The following is a 25,216-nucleotide window of genomic DNA, read 5'->3' as shown; positions in this document are numbered from 1 at the left end:
TTTCTGACAGGGGTCTGGGCTACAAAACAATAATGACAAATATCATAATATATTGATTATTATTGATGTTTATATATCAAATCAGCATGAACAGGATATCTTGCAGCTGTAGACATGATGTGTCCTAACATTTATGTCCATATAGTTTATAAACATCAATATTTCCTTAAAGTGTAATAAGAAATTTTTCTTCCTAAGTGAGATGTGAAGAAAGTAGATGCTTCGTTATGGTAGAAAATTATTATGTATAGTCAAAGCAGGAAAATTTTTTAGAAATTTAGAGATGGAACATTTAAAATCATAGCCATGGATTAAAAAAAAACCCCAAAAAAGAAAACCATTTCTGAGACATTTTGGAAACAAAAATAACAATTTAAACAAAACTAACCAATGAACCAATGCAATGATATTTATCCCAATATAAAACTAAATTGTGACATTTATCGTTATTGTTTTGTATCCCAGACCCCTGTTATAAAAGAAACACCTGAATTCAATGTGTCCCAATACTTTTGTCCATTTGTGTATGACTTAGGCCATTACGCTATGAGGCTAATGAAATGTTTTTACTCTGTTAGATTTATTTAATCAGACTTACTCCAATTCTTTGTTGTTATTTCTTCAGCAGCAGCAAAACAACACATTACACAAACTATCCAAGTTAATGCAGACAAAACCCAAACAGTTTAGACCAGTTTCAGATAGAAAAGTGACCCCCATGGAAAAGTGACCCGCAGGTCAGTTTTCTATTATAGAACTCTGACCCCTACTTATGGAAAAGTGACCAACCCCTAATAAATCACCAAATTTGTAAAAAAAAAAAAAAAAAATAGAAAGGAGTTTATTTAAGGTAAACACAAGACATGGTATGAAAAGCACAAAAACATGAAAAAAAACAAGCAAACAAAAAAAGCAAGGAGTCACATTTCTATAGCATGGAAAAGTGACCTAGGTCACAATACATTACATCTTACAGCTGCAATACATAATAAAACAGAGAAATAGGCAAAGAAAAAATAAATACATAAAACTTATTTTTTCATAATTTAGGGTAGATTTCATGTCTATGATGTCCAGCAACTCTTAAAATGAATGCAGATTATTTACTTTAATGGCTATATGAATGAATTGATTTAGTAGTTTCTGGTGAAAATTTCAAATTATACATATATATTTAAGCTTATTATGATATAGAAATGTATTAGAACATTTTTATTAACATAAAGTAGAAACTCATTTAAGGGGTCAAAATTCTATGGGGTGGGTCAGTTTTCCAGTGTCCTGGGGTCAGATTTCCATGGGGTCAGAATTCTGTTTGACACCAGCTTTCTAGTATTGCGATAAAAATACTTAACAAACCCAGAGGTTAGGACAACACCTCCGTGCAATGTTACCAGACTGAAAAAGTTTTGTTTTTTTCTTGTTTTTTAATAGTGTGATCTATACAGTCGCTGTGAAAGACAGATTGTACACCAAATCAAGATCATTCATAGTATGTGTTGTAAGATTCTGATATTGCCCAGTTCTAAGCTAGCTATTTAGCTATCATAGATAGGTGTGGCCCAGATGGGATTTAGCATGTGGTTGTGCAAAGGATTGTACAAAGATTCATGGGTAGCCTATCCATAGTAAGTATCCTAGTAAAGTTTTTTTTATTATTTTGTCTTATTTTGTAACTAGAAGGACCAGTGATTCACTCTCCTTACCGCTGCATAGCCACAGACAGCAACTTATGTTTTTGTTATTTGATGCCAGTAGGTTGTTTATTGTTTATTGTTGTTGTCTCATTTAAAGGCTCAATATGCAACATTTTCATGTGCATGTATTAATTTGCATTTGCAATCTAGAATTTTGCATGTGGGGTCGAACCGTGGTCTGCGGGTGGTTTACCAAGAGTGATCGCATAAATGATAACAGGTGCAAAGTCTTGGAGACTGCCCTATTTAAATGTGGATTTTGTGTGCGCTACTAGGGATGCAATGGTACTCGGGAAAACTGTGTACTGTTTGGTCCACCCTGCACAGGACAATCTGCCAGTATGGACCGTAGGGCTGGGTAAAAAAATCAATTTGATCAATTTCTTTTTAATTTTGCGTAATCGATTAATAGTGGATGAGATTGATTTTTTTTTTTTTTTCTCAGAGCAGAACCGCTAATACCTGACCCAGATACTGCCGATGTGGAGTCGCGGCCAGCTCCTTCTCACGAGCCCCTTGGCGAGATGGGGCATCTTGGTCTCGTTTGCAACGGTTCTGGCGTGAGAGGGATGCAGAGGAAGGGTGGGGAAAACCCCTCCGCTGGAATTCCTCCCAGCCTAAAACTCGAACCCGCAGTTTGGAAGAACTGAATGCGGAGGCGGGTCATGGAAGCCAGTCATTCAAGAAATATTAACTTCAATCACCTATGGCTGAGTGTGGAGTTAGAGGAATAGTAAAGAAAAGTAAAGACCCATAGGGCCAGATCTACTAAGATCCCAATTTGTGTATACTAATTTGCATGCACAATCTAGAAATTTGTGCATGGGGTTGAACCGCGGTTTGCGGGTGATTTACAAAGATTGCTTGCGCAAATTACAACAGGTGCAAAGTCTTGGAGACCGCCCTATTTAAATGAGGATTTTGTGTGCACTGCTGGAGATAATATGCTGTAAAAATTGCTATGGGATACACCAGCGTTAAACAGAAATATAACGGAGGAGTTTTGGTGTAGAAGGTATTGTATGACTCATTCATTCATTTATTTTTCATTTTAGATGGGTGGGGGGTTTGTTGGATTGACTGTCAGGCGCACATAATTTTGTCACACAGTAGCCTAATGTTGGTGCGTATTTTTAATCACAATCATCAGATGAAGTGGAAAAGAGTCCTGTAAAGTGTGTGTGTGTATACGTCTCAATTATTTTTCCTTACATCACTCTAAAAATGTTCACAAGAGGGTCAAAAATGCATTCTCTGCATCTCATTTCATCATTTCAATGTCTTCTTGTGACAATAACCACAGCCATGTGTGTGCAATTATACATACAAACCGTTTGCACCTCCCTTTGAGACATGTTGAATATAGACGCAGTTTCTATGAACACAATTGCTTTCGGGTTTGATAAATCACTTCGCGTGTGCTAAATTATAATATTTACATTTTCTCTTCCCAGCACATGCACAATTGCATGTAAACGCCCCATATTGATTACACCACCCAACAAAAAATTATTTTTCTCTTATGCTGGCTATTTTTTAATGGATTTAGGGTAATTCAAGAGCACTGATTTAAAAAATGATATCAGTTTTGCTGAATTGGCTCTAGTTTTCGAGATATAGTGATGTTTGCATTGTAAAATGTGATGTAGACCCTATGTAAAGATCGTTTAGATTAGAAGTAATTCGCTCATCCAATGCAGTGTTGTGTGCATGTAGTAGTGCAGTTAATTTTCCAATAGCACTGCCAAAAACATTTTCATAACTTGTTATCAGTTTCTAGGGAGTTAGATGGTAAATATATGAGCTGACAAACATGTATGCAATCGCTCCCAGCAGCTGTACTCATCATCCTCAATTGCTGTAACGCTAGATTTGATACTGCTAATGTTCAACAATATGCTATGTTGCAGATGCTTTTAAATTACTAAATACCAGCATAAAAGGATCTACATTATTTAAATTTGCAGAATTTTGTACGACGTTACAGTGTTGTAAAATGTCTGCTGGACGCCGCTGTAAAAATAGTCCTGATATTTTTTGTTACATCTGTGGAGAATATACTCCTGAAAGCAAAAGAAAAAACATCACAGAATTTGTCAAGCGAGCATATCTTGCATATTTCGGTGTGAAGCTCGGTGACCAGGACGAGCCATGGGCACCTCACAAGGTCTGCAAAACTTGTGTTGAAAACCTGAGACTATGGAAGAATGAAAAACTGAAGGGACTGAGATTCGGTGTTCCTATGGTGTGGAGGGAACCACAAAACCACCATGATGATTGCTACTTTTGCATGGTCAATGTGAAAGGTTTTAATAGATACAAAAAGAAGAATTGGGAATACCCTAACAAATTCTGCCATCCGACCAGTTCCCCACTCTGACAGCATTCCAGTGCCTGTATTCACCTCACTTCCCCAGCTTCAAGAATCCGATACCGAAGAACCTCAAACCATGGAATGCAGTGGATCCAATGACAGTATTGATAGTGACTATGAGGAATCATCTTCTTCACTTCCACAGCAATTTTCCCAGCAGGAACTGAGTGATTTGATAAGGGACCTGAATTTGTCCAAGCAAGGATCTGAGCTTTTAGCATCGAGATTGAAAGAAAAGAACTGCCTTCAACCAGGTGCTAAAATTACCATTTACAGAAATAGAGAAGCTGAAATTCTTCCATTTTTTAGCCAAGATGGTGAATTAGTTTTTTGCAACAACATAGCTGGACTTCTTCTCAAAATGAAAATCCATGACTACAAGCCAGAAGACTGGAGGCTGTTTATTGATAGCTCAAAAAGAAGTTTGAAATGTGTTTTGTCACACAATGGCAATCGTTATGCATCCATACCAATTGCTCACTCAACAAAACTCAAAGAAGAATATGACAATATCAAATTGGTTTTAGAAAAGATTTGTTATGCTGATCACAAGTGGTCTATTTGTGTTGATCTCAAAATGGTGAACTTTTTGCTTGGTCAACAAGGTGGATATACTAAACATCCATGCTTCATGTGTTTGTGGGACAGTGGAGCAAAGCAACAACACTGGACAAAGAAACAATGGCCAACGAGGACTGCTCTTACAGTTGGTGAAAAAAATATCATTAGGGAACCACTTGTTGAAAGAGAGAAAATCATCTGGCCACTTCTCCATATCAAACTTGGACTAATGAAGCAGTATGTGAAGGCTTTAGACAAAAATGGAGACTGCTTCAACTATTTGTGCCCATTTTTATCTGCTTTAAGTATTGAAAAACTAAAAGCAGGGATTTTCGACGGTCCACAAATTCGCAAGTTGATTGCAGATTCAAATTTTTCATCACACATGAATGATGTGGAGCTTTCTGCCTGGTCCAGCCTTGTCGCTGTCATTCACAACTTTTTAGGGAACCGCAAGGCACCAAACTATGCTGAGCTTGTGGAAAATCTTCTTAAAGCGTATGAAAAGATTGGTGCCAACATGAGTATCAAAGTACACTTCCTCTACAGCCACTTGGACAGATTTCCGGAAAATTTAGGTGATTATTCTGAGGAACAGGGCGAGAGATTCCACCAAGATATAAAGACCATGGAGGAGAGATACCAGGGAAGGTGGGACACGCATATGATGGCCGACTATTGTTGGAACTTGCAGCGCAATTGTCCCAATGATCCTCACCATCGGAAATCCTACAAGAGACGTTTTGACATGGAATGAAGTTGAAATAAATGTAATTTATTCTCATTCTTTATTCTTGTTCTCATTCATAATACAAATTCTGTTCATGAACCATTGTATTAATTGGTTGCTTTACAAAATCTGAGTCGGCGGATAGGCTGTATTTCCGAAATAGTGTATGGTGATATCGCAAAAACTAGAGCCAACTGGGACAAACCAATGTCATTTTTGAACTCAGTGGCCTCATATTAGTCTAATTCCATTCCAATATCGCTGGCATAAAAATTAGTGTATACCAGTGTTATTCATTGTGGCAAACGTATTAACTGGATGCAGACGCGCTATTTTGCACCTTTGAAAGACTCAACCCCTAGTGCACACTGTTAGTAAATCAGTTTGTACATTTTTTTGCGTGTGCAATGACTTTGCACATGTTTTTATACACGCAAACCTTTAGTAGACCCTGCCCCTTGTCCACACATGTTAGACATAGGTGTGAATGGCCAAGTGTTGGTGGTGTCCAATTTAAAACCAAACAGAGTCAAAGTTTAGGTAGTTTTACATGAACAGCATGACTTTATTATACGGGTGAATAAACGTGGGATAATGGTTTATCTCCTTATTGCACTTGTCATGTGGCATGCAGTAATTCACTTTCAGAATGCGTTTAAGAATAGCTGTGCTGATTCGCTGTCTCGACAGTCGGCTTATAACTGTACAGAGATACAACTGTATTAGCTGCTCTGATCCACTTAAACAGTTGCATAGTAGTAAGGATGCCTTGTGTTATGTGTTGATAGGCTTCTATAAATAGAAACTGAGGTGCTTAATCCGATTGAGTTTCAGTCTGTGTTTATACAGAGATAGAAAAGGGGAAACACAACAGCACATTGTCTCTGTACATCCTGTCACCCCTCAAAAAAAAGAAGTAGAAAATAACCTCCGGAGCAGTGTGATGGTGAGAAAAATGCTATTCATCAAGTGAATGAGTCAAGTTTCAGAAAGGCAATGAAGAGGAGAGAAAGCTGGAGGAGTGAGGTGTTATTTTCAGAAAGGCCAAAAGCTTTGCGTGCCGGTAAAGAATAGGTATTTGTTTGATGCAGTTGGAGTTTACAGTTTACCTACACACGCACATCTGGCTCCAATGTCCTTCTGCTTCACTGGAGTCTTATGATCAGGTGAAGGTAAAAGTCTCCTCTGGGAAACTTACACAGCTGCATTCCACCACTGTGCCAAGCTGAGTGTAAACGCTGCAGCTGTGGTAACCACAGAGGACCAGTGTTATGACTGCTGTGACCCCAAAGGTAAAACAGGACATCCCATAATGGCAGGATTGCAAGTTCAATCCCTGGATCCTATGTTCACATATTAGAGAGTCATCGAAAGAGCTGGTTTGGCCAGAATCATCCATGGGTGCTCAGTAACAGGTGAAATATTGTAATTCACTGAGTGGCAGTGCCCAGCTTAAGTGCTGCAAAAACATGTCAGAAATGACTTTTGTGCAGTTGGCTGAAAACTTAGCTCCTTGGTCTGTCATGTAGCTGACCCTTTACATATTTGTTTAAATATATATACTGGTACAAATCCCTGTGCTGCTTTTGTGGCAGTTCCAAAATATTTTTCCTCTATATTTATATTTATTTCTATATCTATATTTTTAAGTGATTGATCACCATTTATTGTAATATTATCCTCTGTATTTTGCATTTTTTCCGGTGAAAATCAGGTATTTTCCTATATTTAATTTACTGATCATGTAGATGTTTATAAAAGCTCAGAGTAAATTCAAAGGTTATTAATCTATATCAAAGCACATAAAACTGAAGAAAAAGTCACTTTATCAGCAAACTATATCATCAACTGAACATAAACAAGTGTCTCCATCCAGGGCCGTTTATCAGACTCCATGGGTTTTACTGGTGAATCAATTTTGCAGAAGATGACAGCGTTTCCGCATTCACTACGAAGTCTCTGAATGTCCAAATGGGTCGTATCTAATGACCATGAAAAAAAAATGCATTTTACCTCAATTATTTCAATGTATTGATAGGATTAGTGAATCAGAAGTTAAACATTTTAAATCAATCGATGATTTTGATTGCCAGTGGCTGTTTGGGTCTTTAAGGGTTAAATATGCCAGTAAACTAACAACTAACAGTTAAAAATCTAGATTGTAGTTGCAATTGCGTGTAACTCCCTACTATTGTCTATAAGGGTGTAATGGTGCACTCGTTTGAATCGAACCATTTCGGTTCGGGCCTTTGATACAATACGGAGGTGTACCAGAGGAATACGTGTAGCCTATATGAAGAATGCAAACACTCGGGAAGCAGGGTGGACACAAGCAGAACCCATGTGCAGGGTTTCCTCTATGTACATTCAGCAGCAGCGAATCCTCAGCACCGCTGCAAAAAACCCCAAAACATGACAACAGAGGCACAGAATCCGGGTTGGACGTTCGAAGCGTGGTAAAAGTGATATACAGACTTTCGCACAAAAGAGTCCACGGGTTTTTTATAGCAAAAAGTTTTTATTTTTTAACTCAAGTTGGCAAAATCAAGTGAACCTGCTTCTCTTCCCCTTCACCGTGCCTCTGTTGTGTTGTTACTGTGAGGTCATGTTCACAGCACCTCAGGAAATACTGAGGCATTCAAAACACTAAGTAAATTACAGTGTTTGAACATTGAACATTTAACAATACAAAAATACACAACATGTGGGGTGCCTGTTAATGCACAATTGACTGACCAGTATTTTGTAGGAATGTCCTGTGTCCCACAGGTAGTTACAGAGCGCACACACACACACACCCCCCCTTCACTGGTCTCCTGTCATTGTACCGAAAATGTATCGAACTGAAGACCCCTGTACCGAACCGAAATTTTTCTATACTGTTCCACCCCAAGTTGTCTCGGACCTGAAGTACACAACGCAACTTTGTGTGGTAGGATATGTGTTTTGTGTGTTAACACAGTTAATGTGTGGGAAAAGTGTGAACAGGTTTCAGGCTGTGCCATGTTTTTCCAGTCATCAGAGTTGGGTCTGCTGATCAGGTGGTGTCTCTGGTACTTCCATAATGTGTAAGGGCTACTGCTGTCAAGTCAAACTGCCACTCATTTAAACAGAAGACTATTTGTTTTAGTCTTATTTACAATGTTGCCCCCAGTCTGGCTTAGTCATTGTACTTAGCTGGAATCAGTGTCAGTTTTTCCGTCGCACCTCTATCCCTGTGTTACCACTTTGAAAGAACAGCAACCCCTGAGCTGCAACTACACTCTCATCCCTTATTTAATACCATGACACACTTTATCATGTTCGCATGCTCTACCAAAACAAATTCTTTCCCAACATGATATTGCAAATGCACTGTCAGCTCAGTACTGTCCAAGAAGTAGGCAAACAACTCAGAAAACTTTTACCCCTATGTTACAATGATAGCAGAGGGTGCCACACCTATACACAGCACCGGCTGTGTGGCACAGTATGGAAATAGGTCTGGCTATTTGACAATAGGTTTCTCCTGCAGCATATTTTGCCACTTACTCTGACAGGGTGTGTTGTCGTGGGAAAGTGACATCAGTGCATACCCTCTGTTCTAAAACATGCAGACACTGTCGCCTCTGTACTGAATCATGGAGTTAGACCCTTGAACAGTTCATCTGTTTAGTATTTATGATTGTTTGAGCGGGTCAGAAATCATACGTTCACAGAGACTGTAACATAAGAATCAGACCGTATTAGCAATAGCAGTTCATACATACTATACTACTGATACATTTTTCTATCTTTAATGGATGGAAAATATTCATTCTGTTGTAAACATGTGATCGATTCAATCAGATGGACAGCAATTTACCTCTTTATGTCGTATAACGTTAATTACTTTAAAATTTCTTTTACTTTTTGCTTTGCTGATGCATCCACTTCTTTGTCTGTAGTCTTGAGGAATGTCATGCTCACAGCATTATCTGATTGGTTGCAGGCCACAATAAATAGCCTGTGGACACAGAAGAGAAAACAGCATGTATTTATTTACCCTTGATAAGATGAGATGTGACTTCATTTATCCCACTGTGGGGAAATTTCACAGTTAACAGTAGCAACAAATAACCAAGTACAGAGAAAAGATAGGCAGAAAAACCACAGACAAGTGAAAAATAAAATATAAAAAGAAAAATAAGAAATTTGGTATTTCTAAAAATATAGAATTAAAATGAAATACTATTTATGTATTTACATTGTGGTTGCACATAATGTGATGTGGGGGGTTTACTGAGAACTGTGGTATATAGTCTGATGGCTGTGCCTGTATTATTTACATTACTATTTATTTATACATTTCAATAAAGTTTTATAGTGATGCTATATTATAGTTTGACACCAAGATTTTCATTTTTACTCGTATATGTCAGACATTGTTTTCAACACTGGCAAAATGTGGTGGTTGTACTGCAGTGCAGTGATCCGTACTGCAGACTGACAGGGATGAGGCTGATTCTGTGGTAGGTCGGCATCCTCTGGCTCTAGTGGCTTGAGGCACATTTTAATACACTCTACTCCACTGTCCAGTCTTCAGCTATGTACCTTTTCTTTTGTACAGGACAGTTTTGGGCATTTTTCTTAGTAATCAGTTGGTCACTTAGTCCTCACGTTAAGAGTTCAACTACTGTCCACTAAACAACAGCGCAGGTAAACAGCTGATAACGTCTGGTGGGGGTTGAACTGATAACGTCTGACATGTCTGGGAATGTCGACATAAGACTCTACTGTTATCTTTCACACTCCCGACAGTCCTGATCAGCAGGTTGGGTGTTTTACATGTCATGGCTGGGTGCATATGTGGCGGTGTTTGGTCCATATTCTCAGAAGTGGGTGAAATTACACTGATGTATATCTATATGTATACATAACTTATTTATTTGTATCTTCTTAACTCCAAGTAAATCTTAAGCATAGTTGAAAAAGATGCAGTATTAATAGTATCTAAAGTATCAGCCAGTGGGAATGCCTAACATATGGTATTGATTGGCATTGTAAGGTGACCATTTGCTGTGCTGATTACTGTTCTTGTTCCTGTTGTTCTATCTTTAACTAAGCAGGATGCAAACTTACACCCACAGACCAAATGCTGATGGTTTTTTCAGGCATACAGTAGGTATTCTCTCAGTGTTTTTTTTTTTCACCACCTTCATTGGTATGTTTTATTCTGTGTTCCACTCTACAGCTGTAGTTCAGTAACAGTGTGAATGCTGCTAATGCGTTTTGGGAACAATCGGTCAGCATGGAGTGCAACTTCCTGTTTGAACAACAGTGTTTTCTTTAATCTCAAGTCGTGTCATGTACGGGGAGTCTTTTTGTGAAGTACGACAGTGAGCGTGGCCATTTGCGTGAGCACGGCGGCCGAGGGGAGGGAAGTGATGTTGCTGACTCAGGTGCTGCTGATGCAGTGGTCTGTGCTGACTGAGGCGGAACTGAACCAGCGACATGATGGCCATTTCATCAAATTGTGTGTGTGTCTGGGAGAAAAAAAGTTGGGATGAATAGACTCTACTAAGCTTTAGTGACAGGGATGAAAATGACCTCCAGTGTGATGAGTCATGTTGAAGATTGCTCTCTTGTTTCAGTTCTCTCTTGGTTTATCAGTGGTGGAAGAAGGATTCAGACACTTTACTTGAGCATAAGCACTGTGAAAATATTTCACTGCAAGTAGACATTCTGCATTCAAGACTTAAAGTATGTAAATATTATCAGCAAAATGTACAAAGACAAGTCACTGTGCAGTCAAATGGTCCCTGTAATATATGATTTTTAATATTACTACTACATTAGTGTGTTTGTTAAATTTTACTGCTGTCTGTATTTAAGGTTGATATTTTTTCAACTACCAACAACATATAAAGTTATTCAATCTACATCATTTCATCGTGTTCTATAAGGCCATCATATCATATGCTTATATATGAAATATGATACAGATGTTTATAGTTTCACTGTCCTGTGTGAACGCCATATTTCTAAAATATTTTCATGAACTCAGAAAAACAGCTCTGGTTGCAGCTTTATGAAACTCCATATCCAGTCAACCCAAGAGGATTTTTAAAGACATTATCTTAAGGAGTTTAATTTTCTGAACCAATAAAGTAATGCATCATCCTTCAGTTTATCACAAACCTTTTAAGGCAAAAATGTGATTTTCACTGGACACTTAAGGGATGAAAATGTGAAGTAAAGTACAACTAACCCAAAAGTGTTCTCAAGCACAGTACTTGGATAAATATACTTAGTCACATCCTGCCACTTCTGTTTAATCATAGTCATCTCCATCTTTCTTTGTAGGTGAAGGAAATTCCAAAATCTCCAGTGTGTACATCAACAACACGCATGGTGTGGACGATGACGATTTCTACGACAGAAACTTGGCTTTATTTGAGGTTTGGAGGAAAATATTTATAAAGCTATTATGCAGATCCAGTACACTGCAGCACTTAATCGATAAATGTTCTGCAGGTGAATTATATTTATTGCATATTATTATATTATAATTGCTGCAAAACCTTTTTTTTTTTTTTTTTAAGCTAATTGTCTGAAAAATGGTTGTCTTTATTTGATTAAATACACACCCAAATTCACAACAAGTGGTGGCTCCTAATAGTTTGATGAAGTCTACCAGTTCCTCTGTCTTTGTTCCTACTTTTACCTTTTCTCTGCAAAATGACTTTTTCTGTGTGTATTTTCACTTATCTGGATCTCTTTCTTTCTCTGCCCTCATTTTTCTTGCTCTTCTGTTTTATATTCTTTTATTTCTTCCCTCATCTTTCATTATATATTATCTTGTCCTTTTCCTCATCCCTTATCTGTCTTTCATTTTTAACATTTTTTTTTTTTTTTTACCATCCACCTACTTATATTTTGTCTATTTCTTCTTCGTCTGGACTTTCTCCACCTCCATCCCCCCACAGGAGGAGATGGACACTCGACCGAAGGTTTCGTCTTTGCTCAACCGCCTGGCGAACTATACAAATCTGACGCAGGGCGCCAAGGAACACGAAGAGGCTGAGAGCATTGGGGAGAAAAAGAAAGCCAACAAAGTACACAACACTCTGTGTGCACGTAACTCACATCTTTTACTGATAACAAACACTTAAAGTGTACCTGTACTGGTCATGTTTACAACATTAACTGTGCTTTGTGTTCAGTAAAATTCAATTTAAAAAAATCACCATAAATGCACCACATTGAACCTTTTTATTACGTGAATTACGCACAAGGGCAGAACCTATTGGGACAGCCATTGCTGACTGGAAGGGACTTACCCTCATTGATTGAGAAAATTGCCTCCATGTTTACTTTGATACTTTGATCTGCATGTGATGGCTTTGTTGGTGAGCTGTTGTGTATGCGGGGGATTTACAAAATATAAATCTGAGCTGTAAATCTTAATTGAACACAATGGCTTGCTATGTGAAAGTAGCTGAAATTTGATGAAGCAACGAAATGAGAGAAACACATAATGCAGCATTATTAAAATGATCGCTGTAGGTCATCCATCCTCTCACCAGCAGTCTGGCTTTTCAAACAGCAAGGAAGTTCCTCCTAGACCAGTCTTATCTGTTCATTTTGCCCTCTTGACTTGGCAGGTTCAAGCGAAAGCACGCTGGGATGTGACCCTGATCTGTACAGCTATCATTACTGATAAGGACAGCTACTTCAGATAAGACAGCCAGTTGTGGTGGTTTGAAGTCATTTCCCATTTCCACCCTGTTATGCTTTCACATTCGTCAACAGGCAGCTGGCATGATTGACCAAAACATTACTATCATCATCTTTCAGCAGCAGTCTAGGTGTTGGGTTCATAGTGTAACCCAACACCAATGCAGTGACGTAAAATCAAATGTATTCTAAACAAATTGGAATAAATAATTACCAAAAGGACTTCAATCATTGCTTATTGGTTGGACTCATTTCTGTTCTTTCTCCCTCCAGTCACCACAGATGGGCACCTTTATGGGCGTTTACTTGCCTTGTCTGCAGAACATCTTTGGTGTCATCCTGTTCCTGCGGTTGACCTGGGTGGTGGGAAGTGCTGGAGTATTGCAGGGCCTCTGCATTGTCTTCATTTGCTGCTGCTGTGTGAGTACTTAATTTTTATGTACAAAAGTAGACCTTAGCTAAAAATACAATCCGAATTGTAGATATTGGCTAAATTCTGTCGTCCTTTCTTTCTCCAGACAATGTTGACTGCAATATCGATGAGCGCCATTGCCACTAATGGTGTTGTACCAGGTATTTCTCTATGTTCTCCCCTTATGTTGCCTAAGATTTCCAGAAAGTAGACCCTCTGTCAGTGAATACCTCTGACTTATCTCCACTCATTCATCTTAGTCAAAAATATACTGACAGGGTCGTGCAATATTTAGATATTTTCTATTTTAAAATAGAATTTAATGATGGCAGTGAACAAAAAAATAGTTTAGAAAAACAGGTCTTAGGGTGAGGGTCAAGACTTAAATATTCACAAAGGTGCAAGTGCAAAGAATGTAAGCACGCCGCATAGTGTGTGTGTGAGAGAAGTTACTTTAAAAATTTTTGAGATGTCAAAATGTGGGCATTTGGTGGTGCAGTGGTTGGCACCATCGCCTTACAGCAACCAGGTCCTGGGTTCAGTTCCAACACCAGCCAACGGGACTATTCAGTATGGGCTCTTTCCAGGTACTCAGGCCTCCTAAATTGCCCATAGGTGCGTCTCTATTGAGGACTTGCAGCTGACACCACTGGTCATGTAATTGTTGTTTACACCGCCATATTGGTAGGCACGCTATCTGGATCCAGAAAGTCAGAACTGTTGCTTTATATCGTGTTTTTCTTTGGACTTGTTTTTTTTTCATGTTTTATTTGCGAGTATGTCTGCTTGTGATAAAAGCACCATAGATGAGTTTCAATGTTTACTAACAACAGTGATGCGCGCATAACTCAGAGGCAAAAACACCAGTACCAGCTACCAGCCGGCTCACATCAGCCGCGTACATCTCCAGGTTCTCCCCCAGAACTCGTGAACGAGCCGATATGTTAGCTCTAAAACAGTCCATTAACTGTCTCTGTCCAAAAGCCGATCCCATCTTCTCTTTCACGGCCGCATAATTTGACTTGACCGCATCGGGAAGGCTGTCCCATAGTAGAAAAGCAGACTTGCACAGATGGGTGGGGAGTTTTCTCACCAGCTCCCTGCTGAACTCACCGGTGTCGCCTGCCGTAGCTCCGACTGCTACTTCCAGCTGCCTCACCCAGCTGAGGAAACTCTGGCTGCCATCGCCGGCAAAGGGAGCAGGTAGATCCACAATCACTCTCTCTCTATAGGGTGATAGGCCAAGGGAAGCCCTCCTGGCAGGTTTAAAGGGGTCTTCATCACCGTACCACATGATGACAATTCTTTTTTTCCACGCCGCTAAGCGCAACAGACACACAGGCTAACTATACTGAGAAGCTATGCTAACCATGGTTATAACTATAAACAGCGGTCGGCAGAACAGAACCACCGCTGCCACCAATGGAACTGAGCGGTCTTTCTGCCTAACTTATACTTGGTGAAAGCTAAGTAATAAATGGCACACAGGAGTTTAGCAGGTCCATTGCTTAACACGCTACGAACTCAGCATGACTTCTTCCTCCAAGACTTAATGTATGCATACGTCACATGAAACTCATCTATTGCAACCAACTGCAACACGTGGTTACCATGATCACACTGCTTAAAGCTTTACGTTATTGTAGTTCTATACAGGAGAAAGATAAATATCACCAACAATGGGCAATTGTACGATCCAAGGAAAGCTTGCCTACCAATATGGCGTTGTAAAAAGCAAACCACGTGATCATGTGACGTGTGTGCAAAACCTCAATATGTAATGAACTAGCAACACGCCCAGGGTGTACCCCACTTTCACCCTCACCTGATTAAGTGGTTCAGAAAATAAATGAATTTCAAAATGCATATAAAAGCTCTTATAATTATTGTAGGTATTTAGTCTTAAGTGCTTTTGTAAAGGGACACTAGAGTTTTTTTCCACCCTGAACATTCATCACATCCAAAGGCTTCAGGAGTTCTATCTAAAACTTATTATTATTATTATTATTATTATTAGTGGGAGTAGTAGTAGTGGTATTATTATCATTACAAGAACATTTTAAACATATACTGACCATTGATGTAATCTAGACATGAGTCCAAGGGTAATGAAAGCTAGTGTTTTTAATATCAACTGATGTCTGACTTTGCAAACCCAAACCAGCTCTGTGTGAAGGAGGATGACCCACGTATAACAGTTTAATCTAACAAGGCTGGTGGAGGTATCTGTATCTTACCTCCTGGCGCTGTTTGCTCACTCATTTTTAAGGTCAGTCTTCAATTTGAGTTACCTACACTAGCTCCACATGAGGAGCAAAAGCAGTTTTTGTAAGGTTATATTATACAGTGAAAGTGTCTGCATTTGAGGGGCATTTTGATTGGGATCATCTCACATATGACAACTATTAATATATTGTCAATGATTATACATATTACACACTTTTACACTGAAGTGTCTTTTTGAAGTGTTTTTTGCTTTAGTGCAAGTGAGGCTCAGCAGCAATGCTGCAGTAAAATGCAACCAGTGAGTACAGAGGTGAGGACATGCAAATGCAGCCCTTGGAGAATTTCTATAACAGTTTTAGGTTGGCCAAGTGTCTGCTGCAGATGTAAAATTAAACAGGAATTTTTCAGAATTCGTTCATTCAGGTTTTCTTCTCATCCTCTAGCTGGAGTCACACTCTTATTAATAATGCTGTTTTTTTTCTTTCTAATGAGTGTTGTTTCTGTTTGTCCTGTCTCCCCATGTCCGCCTCTCCCCCTCTGTCTGTACACACATCCAAAACTCAGGATGTTTATTCGCCATCAACTTTACCTTTCACTGAAACACTTCAAGACGAATACCCCAAATGTCAAAGTGGTGTGATATTTTCACTAGCATGTGACATTTTGATTATTAGATGTAGAATGAAAACCTTTATAACATAGCCAATTAATGTCTAACATGTCTCATTTGGCATCAGACATTTCATTCCATGCTCTTTCTCACCTGAACAGCTTCAAGAGCTCATTTTTTCTCACCATCTTGTCTCAGATGGTAGTTAAAGCTATGTAGTTCACTATGATTTGTGTAAATGAATAATAATGATTAAAAAAGTGTTTGGCTTCCCTAATACAGCTCAGCACTAAAAACCATGCATCTATCAGACTGCATGCAGTTTCCCCCATCCAGTTGCAGAGGGTTTACTCATTGCTCAAGAGCTTCTTGTTCATGAGCTGCACCCATAAACTACACTCATCAGATGGCTTAAACACACAGCATTACTTGCAGGATTTACTGTGTGAGTGCTTTTATTTTACAAGGCTGCATTTCAGGAAACCAAATGCTTGATCTCTATTCTTAAAGTTGGTGCTTAAAGTGGTAATGTAGTTATCTCACTGAATGATGCTTTCATATACTCTGTTTTATATCTGGTTCAAATTGTATCAGCAAATTACACTTGATCTGAGTTTGAACTCACTTGGAGTACCAGATGTGGAGGGGGAAATTACAAGGAAAAACATCAGCACTATGAGAACTGGGTTAAATGAAATTACTTTCTCAAATATTGTCTAAAAATGTCTTGTAGTGTCTAATTTCTAAAACGTATTGTTTGATTTTGTGCCTCAAACCTTTAAAATCATTGATTTGCTTGTGCATTTGCCTGTTGGTAGAAAAAGCCCACCAGAGCATATCTTTACATTTTTACATACTGTAGTGCCATTTTTTGGAGCATTTTAATTTGCTTTACATCAATACAACCCTTATATCTCAAATTTTAACATAATTTTTGTAATAAGTTTGTACTAACTAAAGAAATTGCTAAAAAAAAATGCAATGAACCACACAAAAAAAATTTCCACATATTTTCATGAATACAGAAATGTCATAGCTGCATCCTTTCAAACTGACTAAAATGATGTCACTTCCTGCTGTCGCAGGTACAAATCCAGTGGATAGTTCATGCTCATAATGTTATCTGCTCTATAAGGCCCTCAGTCTGGATTATAATGTTTTACATGTCTACAAACCCATTAGTTAAGTAAATATAAAAAAGTAACAGCTAATAGGTTTTTAAAAGTATGAAAAACAGCTTTAAGAGTGGGCTAATATTAATGACTGATTTACTTTCACCCAAACACTGTGTTCACCTCCCATATGGGCAGTGAAGGCTGATTTGATCTTATTTGATTGGACTCTTTTTTTGATCACTATGAAAAAGGTTCTCACTGCAGCCTTTGAACCAAATGAACATGTTGTCAGTGGATTCATCAGTCCACACAGCACTCAACACCTAATGTGTACAGTCACCAATTTACTTCAAGTGAAGCAAACCAGTTACAAAGAGTCATTTGCAGATAAGATTTGACCAAATATCTGTCTGTTTCTTTTAATATGTCATGTAGAAAAATTATGCTTATTTCTAAAGCATAGGATGATCTTACATCAGCTGTCCTCTTTTCCCTCTTTTCCTCATAACATCATAATGTTACTAACCATCCATCCCTCTCTCTCTCTCTATGTCTCCTCTCTTCTTTCCTCTTTTCTCTCCATCTCTCTTTTTATATATATTTCTCCTCCTTAATTCCCCCCCTCCTCTTACTTCTCTCTCTCTCCCTCACCGTTCTCTCTTCTCCCACTGTGATGTACAACCTGCCCCACTCCCACAACTTTCTATCTTGTCCAACCGTCCTCCTCTTCAGCGGGGGGCTCCTACTTCATGATCAGCCGTTCTCTGGGTCCAGAGTTTGGGGGGGCAGTGGGTCTGTGTTTCTACCTGGGAACCACCTTTGCTGGAGCCATGTACATCCTCGGCGCAGTCGAGATCCTTCTGGTGGGTTGTGGATTCCTTTAAATACCAAGTGTCTCATTAAAAACTACATTATGCACCTTGTGTTTGCACTATTGTCATTAACTTACATCATATTATTACAGTAAATGAAAATAGAGACTAAGGCCCAATCCTAATTCACCCCTTGGCCCTCCCCCTTACCCCTACCCCTCCATTTTGCGCGTTCAAATGAAGGGGCAGGGGTGTCCTGATTCTCGATGAGTCGAAGGGGGAGGGCCGTTTGGCCCTCGAAACGGAGATTTTTCAGGACCACTCTACAAATGGAGGGGTATGAGAAATCTCCCATAATTCTGTTTGAATTATCAGCAAGATGGAGGTAAACACAGCTAAAAAGTGCAGCAGTGTGACAGAAACACAAATGTCAGTCAATCAATCAGTTTAATGCCATTTCAGTGTGTTATAGACCGCATTTCTGTGGTTTGTGGTTGATAGCTGCAAAAATATGCCCAAAGCCCATGCAACAGAGACGGTTACAGGTGCTGACGGCATGGTGAATTCTTTCTGGAACAAAGTTGTGGCATTGATGACTGCTGATGATGTAACAGTCTCAAGGGGTTGTCCCATTTTGTAGAGGAATATTTCAACCCCTACCCCTTGCAGGGGTAGGGGTCAACTCTTGAATAAAAACTACAATTATTTTACATTGTGTGTCTTGTTCCATTTTTAGTAAACTCATGCTCTGTCATGCACCAACCCTTTTTTTCAGCTTCTACATATCAAGCATTTCTATGCAATAACTAAAACTAGTCAATTCCTCCAAACAAAAATAAAATTGTAACTGCTTATGCATTATTAAACTAACAGAAGCTTTTCTGAAATCAAAGACAAAATAACAAGAAAAATTCAGTGTAATTGTGTTGTTATCCCATCTGCATTTTGTCACACTTTTTATATCCCTCTTTCATCCAGATGTACATTGCACCTGAGGCAGCCATCTTTAGCTCCAAAGGGCCTGATGGTGAAGGGGCAGCCATGTTGAACAACATGCGGGTTTATGGCTCAATCTGTCTCCTCCTGATGTCCTTGCTTGTCTTTGTGGGCGTGAAGTACGTCAACAAACTGGCCTCCATCTTCTTAGCCTGCGTCATCATCTCCATCCTCTCTATCTACATTGGCGCGCTGGTGTCAGCCTTCAAACCACCACATTTTACGTAAGCGTTGTGTTTTCAACAATACAAAGCAACCCAGCCTTCTCGCCCTGACTGTGTATGTGAATGACCAGTGCTCTTCTGTCTTTAGGGTATGCATGCTGGGAAACAGAAGCATAAATGGCCATGATTTTCCAGATGACCAATGTGCAAAAACTATCCTGCAGCAAATCAAAGATACGACAGAGAGAGAAGACAACATGACTTTTATCAGTGGTGAGTTATAGGATTAGATCAGAGAAATGTGTTACTGGCTTACCTCTGTAAAGAACAATGAAAGTATGACTTGTATCCTCACATGCACTGAGTGGGAAACAAGGATTTGACATGTTGATGAACCACAGGCACAGTCATTTAAGGTTTCCCAGGTCCCTAAAAAGTCTAAAATCCAAACAGCTCAATGAGGCAATTAAAATGTCTGGGTATCTGTGAATCCTTAAAAAGTCTTACATCTGATTGTCCTAAATTATCTTTCAAGTTTATAATTAATTCTTAAATGATCTTAGATCTTAAAAATTCCTCAGACACAATTAATGACAATTCTGTATTTGCTTTGGAAATGTTTGCAAATGTGTAATGTGTATTTGGTGTTGTTTCATAACAGAGATGGGAATGAATGGAGCCTGAACCCCTCACTCATGGGTGGAGGGGTTCAGATATGAGCTGTAGCAGCTTGAATGTAAGCAGCAGAAACATTAGTCATGGACATGGAAATGTCATGTCCGTTGGATTGAAATATGGTTAAGACTGGTTAAAGGCTATAATTATGAGGCCCTTTGTACCATTATTTTTGTTAATGTAAGGTCTTAAATCTGACTAAACGCCTTGAAAAATGTCATAAATTTGGCTTTGTCAAACCTGCAGATACTCTGACTTGAATATGATTTGACAGGTCTTAAAAATCAGTTTGAATTAGAACTTGGTTGAAACTGAAGGTATTTAAATTGTACCACAAGTCAGAAAGGAGCATCACCAAAACACAATTCCAGTGTGAAGGGACATCAAGTAGGCTTTCAATTATATTTATAATGGTCTTAAAAATGTTGTAAAATCAACCTGTAGAAAACTGAGAAACAATCTCATTACACCAGTATAAGACAGTCGTCACAAGAGCCAGACCTATTTAAAGAACTAATGTTCACATACAGGTTATTATATCCCTGAAATTGAGTTTTTGGGAAATAATGGTTTTACCTCAAATGCCGCTGGATCCACCACCTTCAGATAGCCTTTGTGTGAACGTGATAACTAGGACAGATTTGGTTAGATTTCTTATCCCTTGATAACCAACATAGGGAACCCTATGGATTTCAACTTCTCCATGAGTATTATAAGTCATCCAAATGGGGCGCTTTAGTTGAAAATCTTTTTTTTTTTTTTTTGACAAATCAAGCAATAATAGGCTGATTGAGATCAAATTTGGTTCATATTGATCGTCTTACAGATGTCCATTTTCTCACTACCATCCAGAGTTCATAATGTGTTGTTTTCATTCACTAGGAGGAGTTTTGTGGGGGAAAATTGGTTCTCTGAAGATTATTCTGCCACTATCAAGTTGATGTAGCTCAAACTGAGTTCATATCGATTGTCTAACAATTACCGTGGATACATTTATATATAGCAGAGGATTGGGGGGATTTTGGGGATCTATCCTTGCTGTCGGCCCCCGACAGTGTAGCCTTGTTCCAATTGTGGAGGTAATAGTAGCTCTTTGTTTTTTAGATTGTTACTCAGTGATGATGTCTCTAAAAATATGAGATCAAATGTGTCCCCAGACCATCATGACAAATGATTTAAGTAGTGAACTTCAATATAATTACATAACCAACTAGTACCAACTATTGAATGCCGAAAAAAAGCCTGGTATTGTATACGTCACTGGTGTCAAACATATGTCCCATGGGCCAAAACTGGCCAGCCAAAGGGTCCAATCTGGCTCGTGAGATGAATTTTTGAAATACAGAAATTACACTGAAGATATTAACAATTGAGGATGTCAAAACCATTTTAGTTCAGGTTCCACATACAGTACATAAAGTGGATCAGACCAGTAAAATAATAACATAATAATCCATAAATAATTATAACTGCAAATTTCTGTCTTTATTGTAGTGTAAAAAAAAAGTAAAATTACATGAAAATGTATACATTTACCAACTATCCTTTTACAAACAATGTGATTAACTTGAACAAATAATGAACAGGCTGAAATGTCTTGAGAAGTGTAATTTTACGAATATTCTGCCTGTTACTAAATGTTTTGTGTATTTCTAGATCCATTGCGATCTGTAAGTTCTAATGCACATGTGTAAATGATAAATGGCCCTGTAGTATTGTTAAAATTGCACATTATTCCCAAGAAAATTCAGGTTGTACACATTGACAATTTTTTAAAGAATACTTTTGTAGATGTAAACATTTTCATGATGTAATTTTACTTTTTTCACTGTTTTCATGGTATACATGATATGAGATTACAGTACCTAGGGAGTTAATCTCCCTATGTATAAGTGTGTGCTGTATGCATGAATTGATCCCTTTTTGTCAGTGATATTGTCCTAAGGATTTGTACTGCGTTATGTATTGTAATTTTTTAGTATTGAAAATTGCAATACAACAATAACTTACCCTATGTTTTAAAGGTGCAGGAGACTTTTGTGACCAATTTTTCATCAAATCTGTAAAACCTCAGTCATAGCCTAAGTATCACAAATCTGTAAGTCTTTCTGTGATTACTCACCTGAATCTCTTGCATTATGGTGAACAATTTCGAAGTGCCATCCACCATAAACAAACCATGTGTTTACAAACAGAGCCGGGAGGTAACTCGGGCATCTTCGGAATTTTGTCGCAATGTGCATTGTGGGAAAGGGAGGTTCACGCAGCCCCCTACAGTGGCAGCGCAACCATATGATATATGGATGAAACAAACATGACGCGGAAACGTCTGAAATGCGGAAACGGCTGGAGGAATATGCATAGAGGGAAGGGAGCTCCTGCGGTTTCCGCATCGTGTCTGTAGCAGCTGTCGCTGTCAGGTGGCTGCGCATGCCTCCGTTTCCCACAATGCACATTGTGACAAAATTCCGAAGATGCCCGAGTTACCTCCCGGCTCTGTTTGTTAACGCATGGTGTGCTTACGGTGGGTGGCCCTTCGAAATTGTTCACTGTAATGCAAGAGATTGAGGTGAGTAATCACAGAAAGACTTATGGATTCGTGATACTTAGGCTATGACTGAGATTTTACAAATTTGATGAAAAATTGGTCACGAAAGTCTCCCGCACCTTTAAGGTTGATCCACTTATGATTCATTGGGCCAAGACACATTTAAAAAACATTATCTCAGAGAAATCCCCTCACAAACTACAGTGACCTCATGTTCTGTTTTTAAATCCTCACTTGTCTGCTAACAGAAAACAGCACCATTGGCCCGACCTTTGACCCAAGCCATGTTCCTGCTTCTGTGGAGAAGACCACAGATCTATGGAGGCAGTTCTGCCAGGGCACAGACCTGAACGCCTCCTGTGACGACTACTTTTTACATAACAACTTCACCAAGATAGATGGAATACCCGGTCTAGCCAGTGGGATCCTTTCAGGTGTGTATGCGTGATTGAGAGCACACTGACTTAGACTGGATCTGATTTGGATAAAATGTGATCATAATCATATGTTGTACCACTAACATGTGGTTTTTGAATCTCCTCCTAATAGAGAACTTGTGGAGCTCCTACCTCAGCAAAGGGGATGTCATAGAGAAAGGCTCCCTTAATTCCTCAAATGTTGCACACTCCCCCTCCATTGATCAGCCTTATGTGTTTGCCGACATCACCACCTCCTTCACGCTGCTGGTGGGCATCTTCTTCCCCTCTGTAACCGGTAAGAATGGTGCTGTTTTTTTCTTTTTTCAGCTCTTTCTTTAGTGCCAAACCACCTGTGGGCAAACTGCAAACAATAGCATAGAGTATGGAGTAAAAAATAACAAAACAGTATTGACAGAACAAACACAGTGGGTGTGATATTGATTGTTGCACATAATTTGGCTGCTAACTCAGGATCAAGTGCTTCCTGTCTTTTCTAGTCTGTCCAGTTTCTAATTTTGGGGCTTTATCTTCCTATGTTTTTGAGGCAGACTTACAAGTGCCTGTTTTTGAACACACTTCTTCACCTGCTTTAACACAACCTTTCAAAATGTATAATTCTCTGTTATTGGTGTTTTTCCTCCTGACTACAGGAATCATGGCTGGATCCAACCGCTCAGGAGATCTGAAAGATGCTCAGCGCTCCATCCCCATCGGAACTATCCTCGCCATCCTCACCACTTCCATCGTCTGTATCCTTTGGGGGTGGAACATGTTTCAACTGCCAACACTGAAACACTACTGAAATACATTTTTACACATTTTTCCCAAATGGGATTATTTTGACAGCACAGATACCTAGAGAATTTGTGCCTGGATTGATGTGTTAAACAGATGACACTTTTTCTTTCTAATTAATACAAGCAAAATACTTTTTTCATGATGGTCAGCCAAGACCTAATGCCTTTAAAGAAGCTTGACTTAATGACTGCAGCTGTTAGTCAAATAATTGCCATTTTTTATGCTACACAATATCAAGTTGAAATTTGAAAAGTGTAAACCACTCTGGAAATGATTTATGAAATTAAATGGAAATGATTTTGATCTGAAAGTTGTCCTGAATGCCATCTGCCAGACCTGAGCAGCGTTGTTTTGTTCGGAGCCTGCATCGACGGGGTTGTCCTCAGAGACAAGTCAGTGCATCTGCTCTTTATATTTGCGTGTTTGTGTGTAAGGATTCTTTCTGGGTGTGGGCTGAATTTTCCTCCTCTGTTCAATCATGCAGGTTTGGCGACTCCGTCAAGGGGAATCTGGTGGTGGGGACTCTGGCCTGGCCCACTCCCTGGGTCATTGTGATAGGCTCATTCTTCTCAACATGTGGCGCAGGCCTCCAGTCACTCACCGGCGCTCCTCGACTCTTGCAGGCCATCGCCAAGGACAACATCATCCCTTTCCTCAGGGTGAGAGCTGAGGGTGAAATAAGTTGCATAAAACACTATATTCTACAGGGATCCAGCATTGTCTTAAAAAGTCTTGAATTTACAAATCTGCATTTAATACCTTAAGAAAGTCATTAAAAGGTATTATATTTGATATGGTAGGTCTTAAGTTATGTTGCCATAAACTTGTTGGCTGTATTGTGTTGAAATGTGTCTGGGAAATGTCCAAGCTGCAAAGAAAGTAACATTAGTCTACTCAGTTCCATCCGTTCCAAGACGATAATTTATATTGAAATTAGGAACCAATTATCACTAACTTTGCAGCCCCCGGTGGGAAGTGACCACAGAACATTCAGCCCAGCACATGTGCAGTCGTTAGTCACGCGCATGTCCCTCGAGAAAGCTGACCCTGGGAACTTTAAGGGACGGCTCACCAGTGAAAAGTAATCATGAGGAAGTGCAAATTTCATAATGCCTGGTTGACATGAGTGGAGGGGAATGTGTTTGAGGCTCGCTGCACCCTGTGCAAAAAATAAATTCAACTCAGAACGATGGTAATTAAGGCATTGGAGTAAAATAAATATATTATCCTAAATTCAAGGAGTCAGGAATTTTTTCCAGCATGGCCATGAACTAGGCTGTGAAATGGGCTTCAAATTCTGTTCAAAGCAGTCTTAAAAGGTCTTAAATTTAACTTGTAGGAACCTGGATTCTAATGATTTGGTTATATTGAGCCAGTGTAG

The 25,216-nt window shown here is 39.1% G+C and overlaps 1 protein-coding gene across 8 annotated transcripts in view; it reads left to right on the top strand.

Moving 5' to 3' along the window:
• The window catches only part of slc12a6 (solute carrier family 12 member 6), a 42,250-nt gene that overhangs the window by 6,915 nt on the left and 10,119 nt on the right, over window positions 1-25,216 (top strand). For 7 of the 8 annotated variants that reach the window (XM_030162227.1, XM_030162224.1, XM_030162226.1 and 4 more), the window contains exons 3-14: window positions 11,687-11,781; window positions 12,310-12,438; window positions 13,334-13,480; window positions 13,579-13,633; window positions 18,156-18,286; window positions 19,214-19,455; window positions 19,544-19,668; window positions 22,867-23,052; window positions 23,168-23,332; window positions 23,688-23,786; window positions 24,170-24,227; window positions 24,320-24,494. In XM_030162227.1, coding sequence (XP_030018087.1) covers window positions 11,687-11,781; window positions 12,310-12,438; window positions 13,334-13,480; window positions 13,579-13,633; window positions 18,156-18,286; window positions 19,214-19,455; window positions 19,544-19,668; window positions 22,867-23,052; window positions 23,168-23,332; window positions 23,688-23,786; window positions 24,170-24,227; window positions 24,320-24,494 — 1,607 coding nt within the window. Of the gene's footprint in view, window positions 1-11,686; window positions 11,782-12,309; window positions 12,439-13,333; window positions 13,481-13,578; window positions 13,634-16,262; window positions 16,333-18,155; window positions 18,287-19,213; window positions 19,456-19,543; window positions 19,669-22,866; window positions 23,053-23,167; window positions 23,333-23,687; window positions 23,787-24,169; window positions 24,228-24,319; window positions 24,495-25,216 lie in introns of those variants that run through there. The other variant, XM_030162230.1, reaches the window with a different exon arrangement.

Source organism: Sphaeramia orbicularis, chromosome 18 (assembly GCF_902148855.1).
Source record: "Sphaeramia orbicularis chromosome 18, fSphaOr1.1, whole genome shotgun sequence".
Taxonomy (NCBI): Eukaryota; Metazoa; Chordata; class Actinopteri; order Kurtiformes; family Apogonidae; genus Sphaeramia; species Sphaeramia orbicularis.
Note: the sequence above shows the minus strand (reverse complement) of the source record. Positions and strands in the feature narration are given on the sequence as shown.